The 14,099-nt window shown below is 46.0% G+C and overlaps 1 protein-coding gene across 1 annotated transcript; it reads right to left on the bottom strand.

Annotated features, from left to right (window-relative positions):
- Nucleotides 1-5,498: 5,498 nt before the first annotated feature.
- LOC115400756 (uncharacterized) lies at nt 5,499-8,841 on the bottom strand. Its single transcript, XM_030108776.1, has 2 exons — nt 7,857-8,841; nt 5,499-7,407 (listed from the first exon to the last, which is right to left on the bottom strand). The coding sequence occupies exons 1-2, from the start codon at nt 8,793-8,795 to the stop codon at nt 5,851-5,853; spliced, it is 2,496 nt and encodes an 831-aa protein (XP_029964636.1). The 5' UTR covers nt 8,796-8,841; the 3' UTR covers nt 5,499-5,850.
- Nucleotides 8,842-14,099: the final 5,258 nt, after the last annotated feature.

The raw sequence follows: 14,099 nt of genomic DNA, 5'->3' as shown, positions 1-14,099 counted from the left end.
GATGAACAGCTCCGTCTCACCAAGCTGATTAAAAAAATCCCCCCGCAGCTGTCAGAGCTGGATGAATATATGTCTGTGAAATATATTCACTATATACGACAGTGAAACAGAAAAGCAAGAGCTCCTAAACTCATCTGTTCAGAAAGTGATGGTTAATCCTGTCGCTCCTGGATGAACTGGATTTCCTCCATTTAGACCCAAACTCCGATCTAATATCTGCATCTCCGCCAGTCCTGCAATAATCCCAATGTTTTAATTAATCTCCGTTATTAACCATCACGGAAGAATGGGGCAGAAAAAAATAATAATAATAAAAGTAAAAAAAACTTTCCGCTGACTCCTGCCTTCAGAGACAGAGCAGACTATAATGAAACTTACCTAATCAAAGCTCAACGTGTTTTTACTCCGATTTAAACTGTCAAATCTGTGGACATACAGAATGATTTAAGATATTTGGTGATTTAAAAGAGTAGCTTTTATTTGACACGGCCTGCTAATAACTTTATTCTACTGCTCCACTCGGGACTCAAAAGTTAAAAAAAAAAAAAAAAAAAAAAAAACACACACACACACAAACAAATTAGCTAATAAGCTGAATTATTATTAAATGTGGAGGGTAAATTATAATAAAATTATCTGAAACTATGTTTCCCTCTTCTGTACTGGAACATTTAAATTTTCTGACAAGGTGCTGATAGTCTGTGCTCCATGCGCGGGGGGGGGGCTGCACTGAAGGAGCGATTCCGATGTGAATGAATGAACTGAGGGAATCAATGAGTTCTCCACTTATTATTGAAAGTGGAGATGAATGTAAAAACAGCAATGAAGGGAAACAGCACAAAGTCACGTTCGGCGACACGAGATTTGGAAGAGTGAGGAGCCGATTCTCGGCTGAAGAATCTGCTAGTGTGTGTTCTGCTCCAGAGCGACACCACACACTAGAAGATCAGGAGAGGAAGATCGGGTGCGATCTGTGCTCTGTTGTCTTGTAGTGTGGAAGATTGAAAAAATCCTGTAGTGTGTGGCGGGCTTAAGTAATCCTGATGCAGGATGAGATATGTGAAAGTGAATGTTGTCAGTAAGTGTTTTTTTTTTCTCTTCTGTTTGATTCAGATCTGCAACCATTCATAAAAACCTCCGATCACTGTAAAACAACTCACAAACACTGGATTGTTAACCCTCTAAAAGAGATGATGAGCTTGGATTAGATCATCGTAAAACTGATTAAGCATCCTAATCGTGTCCACAAACAAACTTTCAACGGTCACCATTGTACAAGGTCCCAAAAACTGGTATTCAAATAAGTTATGTAAAAGTAGTTGATTAATTGTATTATTTCGTTATGGGAGAATTTTGTGTTACCCCCAAGTTATTTTACTGATTTTATCACCTGTTCAAATACCAAAAAGAAGCAGACACACAACAGGAGGGGCATAGAAGTAATCCAAAATTAGAGCTGGGCGATATATCGAATTAATTCAATTAAGTTGATTTTATTTTTTCAATCGATGTGAAAAAAAATAAATCTCAACATCGAGTTTAATGTTTTCTGTCCACCCGCCATTTTTACCGGATGCGTGTAATACACACAGTCGCCATACCAGGAGGACTGGCGCTGTAGCAGACTACTGTCAACATTCTCGTATGAGAAGAGTTATGTCTACCTGCCCCCAGCCGTGGACAGAGAATGCACGGTCCTTCACGGGATTAAATGCTCTCCCCTACCGATCCCGGCACCCCGAGAATCCCACACCGCGTTTGTGCAGAGCGTTATGAAAGCGCACACGGCCGCGGCGCTTTTTATGGTGAAACACGGGCCATTACTCATCTTTTGCCATAAAGAACTCGGCCGAATTATTAGAAAAAGGAAAAGGAAAAGGCTGATCTAAGGCAAAAAATGAAATAAAGAGCGTAAATATGATAAAAATGAAAATGAAACTTAAATCACATGTGTTGCCGGCGCTTAACTTTGATCTGTGTGGGATTTGAACCCATTTAAATTTGGTCTATGTGGGATTTTTAGAAATTATTTATTTTTTCTCCAGTTTTCCTTTTATTTATTTCAAAGCAGTGCCCATGCTAGTGTTCTTGTTAAAATTACCTCAGTAATAACTATATTGCCTACACAGTTAAATGTTGACGTATCGGCATTTAATAAAATATACTGTTTTTGAAAAATGTTTAATTGTGTTTCTTTACGCAAAAAAATCGATGAAAATCATTTATTGGATTTCAAGCAAAAAAAAAAAAAAAAAAAATTGAGATTTAATTTTTTTGGCTATATCGCCCAGCCCTATCCAAAATGTAGTGCAACTCTCACCAAGTACAAGCTAAACATTATTCTGTATTGTATATTGCTGTTGAGAACGAAGGCAGATGGCTTTCCTTGAAAAAAAACAGTTCTGTGAAAAATCGTGTTCTTCAATGGAAGAAACAGGATTAATTGATGCTAATACAAATACATCGCTCATTTAGCGTGGCATCTAGCCATCTGATTCTTTTCATTTTTACAATAGTAAAAAAAGCCCATAATGCCACTTTATTTGTTGTTCCAAGTTGAAGGCATCTCAATGCAAACTTGAATCAAGTCAAGTGGACTTGGTCATCCGTCATGGAGCACATATGATGACAGCTAATTATAGCTCTTTAGAGATAAAGTCCTGGTATCCCAACCAATGTGAAGTTAGTATGCTGGAGAGAAGATTGAAGTCTGTATACTGGAGAGAAGATGTGCATCTTTTGGCCAAATTGTGATAAATACTCAAGCCTGAATGTCATAAACTTTCAACATTATAAATCAACATGAATCCTTCACAGATTTAATCAAACTGAATGCCGATACTGATACAGTAATGCAAAGCAATGAAATGTTACATTCAAATAATATTCGATTCCAAAACGGTTAAAATTAATTTCTTAATTGCTGCGCCTGAGAAATCAGTGAATTATAGATGTCTGGCTGTTTGATCACAGCCTACAAAGAACGGCACACACAAGCCAGTGATGCAATAAATAAATAAAAAAAAAATTAAAAGTAAATCAATACTTTACACCCAGTTGTACAGGTTTCAGAGCTGAATGGGTTAAGACATGATCAAACACATCAACTACCACTTGAAAGTACAAAACAATGAAATGATGGAATTCAGGTGAGATAAAATGAGAAATTGCATGGTAATCTACACTGCTGGCAATAGCTATCATTAGCCATGATCACTCCGAAGTACGATCAGCAGCACCTGTGGTGTCATGCTCACACTCACCAGGATTCATGAGGGAAACATTTGAAATAAATCAGAGTTAAAGTAGAAAATCAAGTAACAATGTGTAATTGAAAAAAAAAATCAAATCAAGAAACAAAAAGGAAATCAGATCAGAAAATTAGCAAGAGGAAATACATGTGATGAAAAAGAGACAGGTGTGAGCAGCTGAGAAAAGACCAACTGCATTTTCACTCAAACTTCCTCGAGGCTTCAAGTCTACACAGGTTTGCTGTGAAGCCCATCACAGGCCTCACAGCTTTTTAGAGGAAACGCTACAAAAGAAGAGACAGGAGATGCTTTTGTCTGCTGTCTCCATCCATCCACCATTTAAACCTCAGCTTCAATACGGGGGATATTGAAGCCTCCAGCCTCTTTGTGGGTGGAGTAAGCGCTACATGGAAAAATAAGCTGGAAGTCACAAATGTGTTGTTGGATGGATCAGATGTGAAGCAGCAGATAGTAACAGATTGAAATGAATCACGGAATCAGTCTGATGTTGTGTTCACAGAATGAGGAGAGAATCACAAGAGAATCACTTGCTAAGCCTGAACACACTTTGCAGTACGGAAAGAAATGAAAAATGTTATTTTTGTGGAAAAGATTACATCTTTATGTTTTATTATTATTTGTTCACGTATGAAAATAGTCAATATGTGTGTTGGGATGTATATTTAAGTTTGCCATGGGGGGGGGGGTGCTTAGTAATATGTTCTTTAGTGTGAGATCATTGTCAAGATTGTACACGGTGTCAGTAAGATAAAGGGGACATATTGTACTTTTTTCACTTTGTGAAGAGTTTCTTATAGTAGTATGTGTTGCCGTAGCCTCATTATGACGTTCAGATTTGAAAATTGTCTGTTTTCTCCCTGTCTTGCTTCACCACATTTTGTGAAAATGCCTGCTGAAACGGTCGAGTTTGAGTTGGGTCCACTTATCCTGGAATAAGCAGATTTACTCCTTCCCCCTGACTGTGCCCCCACCATATGTATGTGTGTGTGTGTGTGTGTGTGTGTGTGTGTTCTCGTATTTCTATCCTTGTTGGGGCCAAATGTCCCCACAAGGATAGCAAAACGTGGAACGACGTGCCTTGTGGGGACCTTTTTCCGGTCCTAAGTAGGAGAAACAGTGTTTTCTTGACCATGTTGTTGTTACTGAAAAAAGTAAAAGTGCAAAAACATTTCTTTAGGGTTAGGCTTTGTTGTGGTGTGGGTTAGGGTTAGGGTAAGGGTCAGGGTTAGGGGCTAGACATGAATGGGAGTCAATGGACGGTCCCCACAAGGATAGAAATACAAGACTGTGTGTGTGTGTGTGTGTGTGTGTGTGTGTGTGTGTGTGTGTGTGAGTGTGGGCATGGACAGACGCGTTCAGGTGCATACCCGGACGCCGGCTCAGAAACAGCTTGTTCTGAGGAGGGCTCATCAGAGCGACTTTTTAGACCACTGAAACTCCAAACAAAGGACGAATTTGGGGCGAACAAACTTCAATACTATGTTTTTGGGCTTCTAAGACCGATATGACGTGACTGAAAAATTGCATAATTTGTCCCCTTTAAAGTTAAAAAGATTTTCTGAGAAATGTAATGTTTGATGACTTATATTAGAATATACTGTATGTTTGTGTTTAAGGTTTACAACATGCAATTTCAACAACTGCGACTATGAGTGACAGAGTGTTTAATTTCTCAAAGAAAGTAATGCAGGAGTCATTGGGAGCAGGCTATGTAGTAGGGATGAGCGAGTACACCACTATCTGTATCTGTATCTGTTTACCCATCCAAATTATCTGTATCCGTATCTGTGCTCTGAGGGGGCGTGGTCTAAACCGGAAGTGGGCGTGGTTTAACTGGAAACGGGCTGGGGCAGAAATTGGTACACTATTTTAAGTCTGAAATTGATATGGATTGCTCAGAAGTTGCTATATTTATTGTTTATTTGAAAACTATTTACAAAAGTCTCAATGATACAATGTACAGATTTTTTTTTTATTTTAGTCAGAACATGAATATTTTCAAAGTTATATAAATGATTATTTATTCACACAAAAGCCTCAGAAAAAAAATTTTGAATATTTTTGGTCACAATAGTAAAGTAAGTATTTTTTATTGAGTCAGAACATGAATATTTTAACTGTATGAATGCCTCCCCCCATGATCCCCACCGGAATCTCCCCGGCGTCCAGAGAAACTTTAGGTTACTTACGTAACCCCGGTTCTCTGAGTAGCATGAGTGAGTGTCTCACATTGGGAACGCCTACAGCGTGACCTCATCAGAAGCTCCTATTGCACTCCGCCAGCCACCATTGGCTGGAGTCAAGCGCGTCAGTGTCAGGGAGGGTGGAGACCCTCCCCCTATAAATAGTCCTGACACTGCGCTTCCCGTCATTCTAAAGACACACACCTCTTCTCGCTACGAAGAGCAAGGAGGGTGGTCTGGTGAGACACTCACTCATGCTACTCAGAGAACCGGGGTTACGTAAGTAACCTAAAGTTCTCTTTCATAGCATTCGTTTCGTGTCTCACATTGGGAAAATCCTGACTCCCGGATTGCTGTGCAGATGTTACGAGGCAATGAGCACCCCGAATCCAACATCACTGGGGCTGCGCCAAATTAAGCACTGAATGCGCCAATGTCGGAGCCGTCACATCAAGCCTGTAAAATCTGGCGAAAGTATGTGAGGAAGCCCAGCTCGCAGCAGCGCAGATCTCCTCAACGGAGACCCCTCTGAAAAGTGCCCATGAAGTCGTGAGACCTCTGGTAGAATGCGCACGCAGGCCCTCGGGAGGCTGCAGTCCCTTGGCATTATAAGCCAAGGCAATAGCCCCCACAATCCAATGAGAAAGCCGTTGCTTCGAGACCGGCCTCCCCAGTCGGCTCTTAGCCCAAGACACAAAAAGCTGGTCACTCTTCCGACAGCTTTTCGTCCTGTCTATGTAGACCCTTAAGGCTCGCACCGGGCACAACATATGTAGCCGCTTCTGCTCATCGGAGGAGAATGGCGGTGGGTTGAAGGACAAGAGGTCAATCGGAGAACATGATCCCAACACCTTAGGCATGAATGCTGGGTTGGGCTGTAAAGTCACTCTTGCATTCCCTGAGGAGAACTTCGTGCACGCTTTGTGTACCGACAGAGCCTGAATCTCACCCACTCGTTTAGCCGAAGCAAGACACAGCAGTAAAGCCGTCTTCAAGGCCACGAATTTCAAATCCACCTGTTCCAGGGGTTCAAAAGGTGAGTCTGAGAGGGCATCAAGCACCAAGGGGAGGTCCCAGGATGGTGCCAGAGATCTGCACACCGGAAGTTTACGGCGTGCGCCCCTCATAAAACGGCAGATCAAAGGATGCTGACCTACTGTCTTCCCCTCGAAGCCAATATGACAAGCCGAAATTGCTGCCAGATAGACCTTTATGGTGGAGAAAGCTCTTCCTTTATCCACCATGTCTTGTAAGAAAGACAAGATCCCAGTCACAGAACACTGGAAGGGAACCTGATGCGAGTCTGAGCACCATTTTTCAAAAACCGACCACTTTTTCCCATAAAGGGTCCTCGTTGACGGGGCCCTAGCACTCTGAATGGTCTCAATCACATTCAGGGGAAGGCCCACAGTCCTCAGATTAAACCACTCACAGGCCAAGCCCACAGAGCCAGCCTGTCCGGGTGAGGATGAAATATTTCTCCGCGCCCCTGAGACAACAGGTCCCTCCGGGTTGGCAGGGGCCAAGGCTCCTGATACAGGAGCTGAGTTATCTCCGCCAGCCAGTGCTTTGCTGGCCAGTAAGGCGCTATGAGAATCATCGTAAAGCCCTCCTCCTTCACTCTGACTAGGGTAGGAGAAATCAGAGGTATCGGGGGGAATGCATACAGGAGAGTGTGAGGCCACTGGTGAGCCAGTGCGTCCACCCCCAGAGGTGCATTCTGGTCGTGAAGTGAGAAAAACAGGGGACAGTGAGTGTTCTCTGACGTTGCAAAGAGATCCACTGATGGTCGCCCGTAACGCTCCCAAATCAGGCTCACCACATCTGGGTGAAGCCTCCATTCTGCATAAAGGGGGTTTCCCCTGGACAGGAGATCTGCTCCACAGTTCAGAATCCCCGGCACATGAGTAGCTTTCACGGACAGGAAGTGTCTGCTGCTCCAGACAATCAGTCTGTGTGCCAGCATGTGTAACTGCAACGACCTCAGGCCGCCCTGTCTGTTGATGTAGGCCACCACCGTGGTGCTGTCCGTCCTGACTAACACATGATGTCCCCTCATGAGAGGAAGGAAGTGTTTCAGGGACAGTTGAACAGCCATCAACTCCAGATAATTTATGTGGAATGAGCGCATGTGAGGAGCCCATGTCCCATTCACCGCTCTCCCTTCGAACACGCCACCCCAGCCCACTAGGGAGGCGTCTGTCGTGACCACTTTCCGGCACGTAATAACTCCCATTGGCACTCCCTGAGTGAGGAAGTTTGTGCTTCTCCATGGGACTAAGGCCGCTGTGCATGCCACAGTGACTCGCACCCTGCGTGCGCCATGACGGCGTGGGTCCAGCTTGTGAGAAGCCACCCAACGCTGCATTCCCTTCATATATAGGCGTCCCATTGGCACCACCACCAGGGCTGAGGCCATCAGTCCCAACAGACGCTGGCAAAGCCTGAGAGACACAAATTTTCCCCTTTGAAAAAGGGATAAACAGTCTCTTAGCACCTGTAGCCTTTCTCCAGTCAGTCTCACTCTGGCCTGAGCTGAGTCTATTAACAGGCCTATGAAAGTGATTTTCTGACAAGGAAGAAAAACACTCTTTTCCAGGTTCAAATTGAAGCCTAGATTCAACAGGTGTGCCGTGAGTTGCCTTGTGTGATCTGCTGCCTCCTGGTGGGAGGATGCCGCAATGAGCCAGTCGTCGATGTACGTTGCGACGCGGAGACCCCGCCCCCTCAAGGGTCCCACCGCCGCCTCCGTACACTTCACGAACACTCTCGGGCTCAATGACAGACCAAATGGGAGGACTAGATATTCGTAACTTGTCCCCTGAAAGGCGAACCGAAGATATTTTCGGTGTGGTGGGTATATTGGGATGTGAAAATAGGCGTCCTTGAGGTCGATTGAGGTGAACCAATCGCCCGGTCGCAGAAAACGCAGCAGGGAGGCGTGCGTTAACATCCTGAATTTGTATTTCCTGAGGTGACTGTTTAGATCTCTGAGATCTAAAATTGCACGTTTGCCGCCACCTCCCTTCTTGGGAACCAGGAAATATCTTGAATAAAACCCACTCTGGCAGTGTTCGGGAGAAATAATTCTTATAGCTCTTTTTTCTAGCAGAGCAGAAATCTCTTCCTGCAGAAAACGAGCGGCGTCGCCGTGAGCTTGTGACTGAATTACTCCCCTGAATTGCGGAGGTGTTACAGCAAACTGGAGCCGGTATCCCCTGCTCAGTGTCCTGATAACCCACTCCGAGTCTGTGCACTCTGACCAGCCTGCTATTTTCAGTGACAGCGGGCTGACAGGCCAATCTGTCATGCATGGAGTACCGGCGCCCTCTAGCGGCATCGCCGCGCGGAGCTGCTTGTTCGGTACTGCGCATGCGCGAGCCGAGACTTGCGCCACAGGCTCGTCTGTGCCGGAGAGAGGAATCACTCCCTCCGGGACATGACAGGTTTTGTTTTTCAACACAGTTTTTGTTTTGTTTTTCATTTTTTTCATTTCTGCGCCCTCGGCAACGTGCCTGGATGCGACAGTTGAAACATGTTTAATGTTGGACAACATTGAGAAGCGCTTGTGAGACGTGTTTGTGGACCGCTGGGGGATTCCACCTGCTGGACGCTGTCTCTGCTCCTCTTTATGGGGCGCTGAGCCGGGTCGAACATCCCGACATCCAGACGCCAAACGGAACCGAGCTTTGTGAACCTGCTCGTGAACGCTGCTGCCGGCGGAGCGAGCGGGGCCGGAGAGGGGGGCCGGGCCACATCGCTCCCGACTTCTGGGGAGGCTAGGCCAGCCGCTTCTTCCTCCTCACCACCTGAGTGGAGGTGGAGGGAGGCTGATCAGGCTGAGATCCCTCCCGTGTAGAAGCCTTCCTCTGCCACGGGCCTCTCGGAGGCTGCGCTCCCGGCGGGGCCTGGGGTGCAGGCTGAGGCTTCGGCACCCTGGGGACCTTGAAAGCGGGTGGTGGTGGCCGAGCCGCTGCCTTGGCATAGGATTGGCGGGGAGCTGGAGGCGTGGAGGACGGCGCCCTCCTCGGCAAACACAGCTTCAGGGCTTCATCCTCCCGCTTTTTCTCCTCACACCTCTTCTGCATGGAGGCTACTGCCGAGCCGAAGAGACCCTGCGGCGAAATAGGAGTATCGAGGAGATCCTCCTTCTCCTTCGTCGTCAGGGTGGTGAGGTTTAGCCAGCGCGCCCGCTCCTGCAGAACCATCAGCCCCATCGCTCTGCCCTGTGCCTGGATCGCCACCTTCTGCAGGTGGAGGCAGTGGTCGGTGATGATGCACATCTCCTCCCACAGTGTCGGGTCTGGCGCGGCTGTCATCTCCTCCTCCAGCTCCGCTTGGTAAGCCATCAGGAGGGAGGTTGCGTTAACAGCCCGGGCTGTCAGTGCCGCCGCTCTGTACGCCTTCTCCGTGAGGCTGGACTGGAAGCGGTCTGCACTGTTTGGGAGTGTGCACCCCGGCGAGGACAGTGATGTTTTCGGGTGGAGATGAGCCGCCACCACGGGCTCCACCGGAGGGATGTTACGGAGACCGTGATTCTCCATCCCCTCGCAGTCGAGCATGGAGCTGCCTGCCACGGGGTGTTTCTCCCTGTATGGCTTGTCGCGCCACGAGACAGTGAATTCATCCAGCAGCTCTGGAAAAATTGGCAGCAGCTGCTTGCCTGATCTTTTCACCTTCGGCAACCTTTTCCCATCAAAACGGGAGCGCGTCACGTCAGGCTGCGTTTCAGGCCACTGGATGTGGAGCTTAACCGCGGCGCGTTTGCACACGTCCTGCAGGTCCAAGTCCATCACCGGGGAAGTGGAATCCCCGTCTCCTGCCGGAGCTGTCATCGTGGTTTGGGGTTTTGCAACCCGGCCCGACAGAGCCAGTGGAGAATCATCATCTTCCTCATCTGTCATGAGGAGATCCGATCCTCCGTCAGAGCCGCTGTCTGCCGCTTCAACGACGTAACCCAGCGGACCTGCCGTGAGGTTGGAGTCGTCAATGGGCAGCGGATCTATAAAGTCGAGCTGGTCCCCCCAGCTGGGTCCAGCCTCAGCTTCGGGGGCCACCTCCATGAGATCCGTCGGCTCTTGCCCTGCTGCGGTGGAAGCCATTACCGGGTCGCCACCGGACAAATTCGTTAAACGAGCCAGGCGGCGACGAAGCACTTTGAGGGAGAGGCGAACACAGTGGATGCACTCTTCCGCGGACTCAAAGGCGGCTTGGGCATGTTTCAAGCCGAGACACACGACACACATCGGGTGAGTGTCCCAGCTCGATATTTTATTACCGCAGGGGCAGGCTTGCGCCTTTGGTTTAGCCTCGGCTTCCGTGGCGGCTAAGGCGTTAGCCATGCTCACCTGCAGCTGCAAAGCTGTGAAGCGGGCTATGCTGCACCGGCTAACGCTAACCTGGCTAGGCTAGTGGGTAGCGGGAGCAAGGTGGAAGTGTTGCGACTTCCAGGGGCTTATAGCGGGAGTATTGCTACTCTTCCTCAGTGTTAGCTGGTAAAGCTAATGCCCCTGAGTATTGCTACTCGGGAGTGTTGCCACTCGGTTGTTTCTGCCGTTGAAAATATTGCTATTTTCGCCAGCGGCTCAGACTACTGTTTGGAGACAGGCTAGTCTGAGCAGTATCACTCGGCTTCTGTGTCAGGCCGAGAACCCAGCGCCCGGCGACCGAGTCTTTCGCTCGTTCTGTGGACGGTTAAGCTAGGTCCCGGTGAAACAGCTAGCGCAAGTGAGGAGGTACGGAACTTCTGCTCGTAGCGAGAAGAGGTTTTAGAATGACGGGAAGCGCAGTGTCAGGACTATTTATAGGGGGAGGGTCTCCACCCTCCCTGACACTGACGCGCTTGACTCCAGCCAATGGTGGCTGGCGGAGTGCAATAGGAGCTTCTGATGAGGTCACGCTGTAGGCGTTCCCAATGTGAGACACGAAACGAATGCTATGAAAGAGAACCTCTCATCCGCCCCTGCTGAGCTTCCTGGTATTGTCCGTTGCTGCAGCGCCACGGACATGACCAGGACGTGGACCTCGGTCCAGTTATCATCTCTCTCCCACAGATCACACCCTCCCAGTGGAGCGCAAGCCCAATTTATTATGAAAAAGAAGTGAAAAAAGGAAAAAAAAAAAGAAGAAAAAAACGCGAGGGAAAACGAAACTTAAAAACCCCCGAAAAAAAAACCCCGAGCATGCACAATCGCCCGACGTTTCGACCTTATACGGTTTTCCTCAGGCACAATGCACGCTGCAAAGAAATAAAATACCGCATTTTTAATTTATCAGGTCCGATTGGCTTCTCTCACAAGGATCCTGTCGTCTCAGTGGAGCACGGAGCAGAATGAAGGACCAATGAGGATTTCCCATCAGCACGAGTACGAGTAATGACAGACAATGCTCGGGCTGAACTCGGATTCGGAAAAAATGCATTATCCGTAACGAGTACTCGTTTAAAACGAGTATTCGGCTCATCCCTACTATGTAGTGTGGCTGTGTATATTTTCTGTTGAGTGTGGGAGAAATAAATGTGTTGAGTAGCGAGTTATATTCGTTGTACTTTCTTGAAAACCCTTCCAGAGGAGGGTTCTCTAATTATAGCAGATAGTCAGAAAGTAAAAGCAGGTCAAATTTAACAATATTTGCTGTGAGGTCCCTGGAAAATGTAGTGTTGAGATGTGTCAAATGGCAGGAGTGCAGAATGGGAATCAACAGAAGTTGTTGACTAAAATTGCATCCAAAGTGTCAGATTGTGATGGGCTCAGTCATTATTCTCATTGGCACAAGTCTGTCAAAAAATATACGAAAAAGCTGACAAATACGGACGAACTTCACTTTTTTGTGAAGTTTGATTATAAAACTTCTGCCTCCAGGCTGCATTGTAATTATTATTATTGAAATGTTCAACACAAGCAAGACAGCAACACAATACCAAACCCACACAAGCGCAGACAGTGTTCTTCAATAATGTCACTGCCAGAGAACTCACTGAACTCACAGCAGAAGACAGAAATTTAAAACAAAGCGGAGAAAATGACTAGAGAGTACACAACAGGACCTGCTGCTCAAATTCGCTGGAAGTTACAAAAGACACCTTTTTTTTCATCTGTTGTCGCAGCATTCAAAACAATAAAAAAAAACAAAGAATAAAAAACAAGTTTCACTCTATGACATGTCATCTTTAACCACAATTTTCTTGCAAGAAAAATCATTTGATAATAATCATAAACCGTTTCAGAAAAAGAAATGGAGGGCTTTGATTTTTCACGAGTGAAAAATATAAATCAAGTATCACAATATTTGTTGTGAAAATGAATGAATAGACTGTAAACAAAAGGAGCAGGTGAGGTTATCCTGAAGAGGATCAGCAGCTGTTTGCAACTAAAAGGATTTCTGTACAAATTTGACACACTGCTCCAATTAATTCAAACAAACAGCTTGAATTAAAAAAATCCTCTCATTAAGCCTAAGACACATTATTTCCAATTCAACCAAACTCTGATAAGATTCACACACATGCAGTATGTTCCTGTTCTATATGAGCTTCATGTACTTTACAGGGATTGCACTGCTAAATAGTTTGAGACCTAAATCAATTGTGATTTTGAATTTCTGTCATATTTCATGTTTTTAGGGACGTCTTTATTTGGTTTTACTGATGTACAAATGTATGGATTTTGGTTGAACAGTGTCAGTGAATCTCTTCATCTCTCTGTCTTCGACACCAGCTTTATCCAACCTGAGGTTGCTGGGCAGCTGACCTGATTGCAGCTGACACCGGGGGAAAAGCAGTTTACACCTTGGACAGGCTGTCAGTCGCATCACAGGTCACATACACACACACACCGTTAAATCTAGAATCAGTTGTCTGACACCAATTCATCTAATCCACATGCAGACGGAAATCCAACTACCTGGAGAAAATCAGCACATGGGAAGGGATGACATGTAAATTCAGCAAAAAATAAATGGCATTTTCTTGCTCTGAGGTGAAAATATTCATGTCTACACCATCGTCCCTCCACTGCTCTATCACGTTGGGTTTACACGACACTTTCAAGTGAAAACTTCCATTCCCTGTTAATGTTCTGTGTGCACTTGTGCAAAAACAACCAAGAGCAACATAAAAACTACATTGGTTTTCGGGTTTCTGCTGTGTCTGTAAATGGACAATGCTTTCAAAATGTTGCCGTGTAAATAGGACTGGGTGATATGGCCCAAAATTCTTATCTTGTGATTTTTTTCTTGAAATTACGATAAACTATATAAATCCCATACATTTATTCATAAACATATTTTTCAGTCATGCTGCAACTAAAAATGTAACAATGACTCTACTATGAACAGTCATTTCACAGGCAGGATTGGACCCTCTGGTGTCCTGGATTTGGTCCATAGACCTTATGTTTGACAGATCTGATCTTGATGACAGAAAACAATGCAACATTCCCTGCCGACAGAGGGGCACAAGAAGAAGTTTTCATCATCGAAACATGTTTTTGCGTTCTCTGCAGATTGTAAAACACCAGTTACTCAGTAAAGCGCTTTGGAGTGATTTGCATGATCAAACAACCGCTTTTGTCCGTCTCTGTGTTTTTTTTTGTGTGTGTGTGTGTGTGTGTGTGTGTGTGTGTGTGTGTGTGTGTGTGTGTGTGTG

This window comes from Salarias fasciatus, chromosome 14 (assembly GCF_902148845.1).
Source record: "Salarias fasciatus chromosome 14, fSalaFa1.1, whole genome shotgun sequence".
Classification (NCBI taxonomy): domain Eukaryota; kingdom Metazoa; phylum Chordata; class Actinopteri; order Blenniiformes; family Blenniidae; genus Salarias; species Salarias fasciatus.
This window is presented reverse-complemented; position numbering and strand designations above follow the sequence as displayed.

Bases quoted from the DNA above. Each gene is read 5' to 3' on its own strand.
- LOC115400756 (XM_030108776.1), bottom strand. From the start codon at position 8,795: ATGCCGCTAGAGGGCGCCGGTACTCCATGCATGACAGATTGGCCTGTC. The intron at 7,408-7,856 runs GTGGTGCCAATG...GCTGGCACACAG, and splicing joins TGATGGCCTCAGCCCTGGTG to ACTGATTGTCTGGAGCAGCA.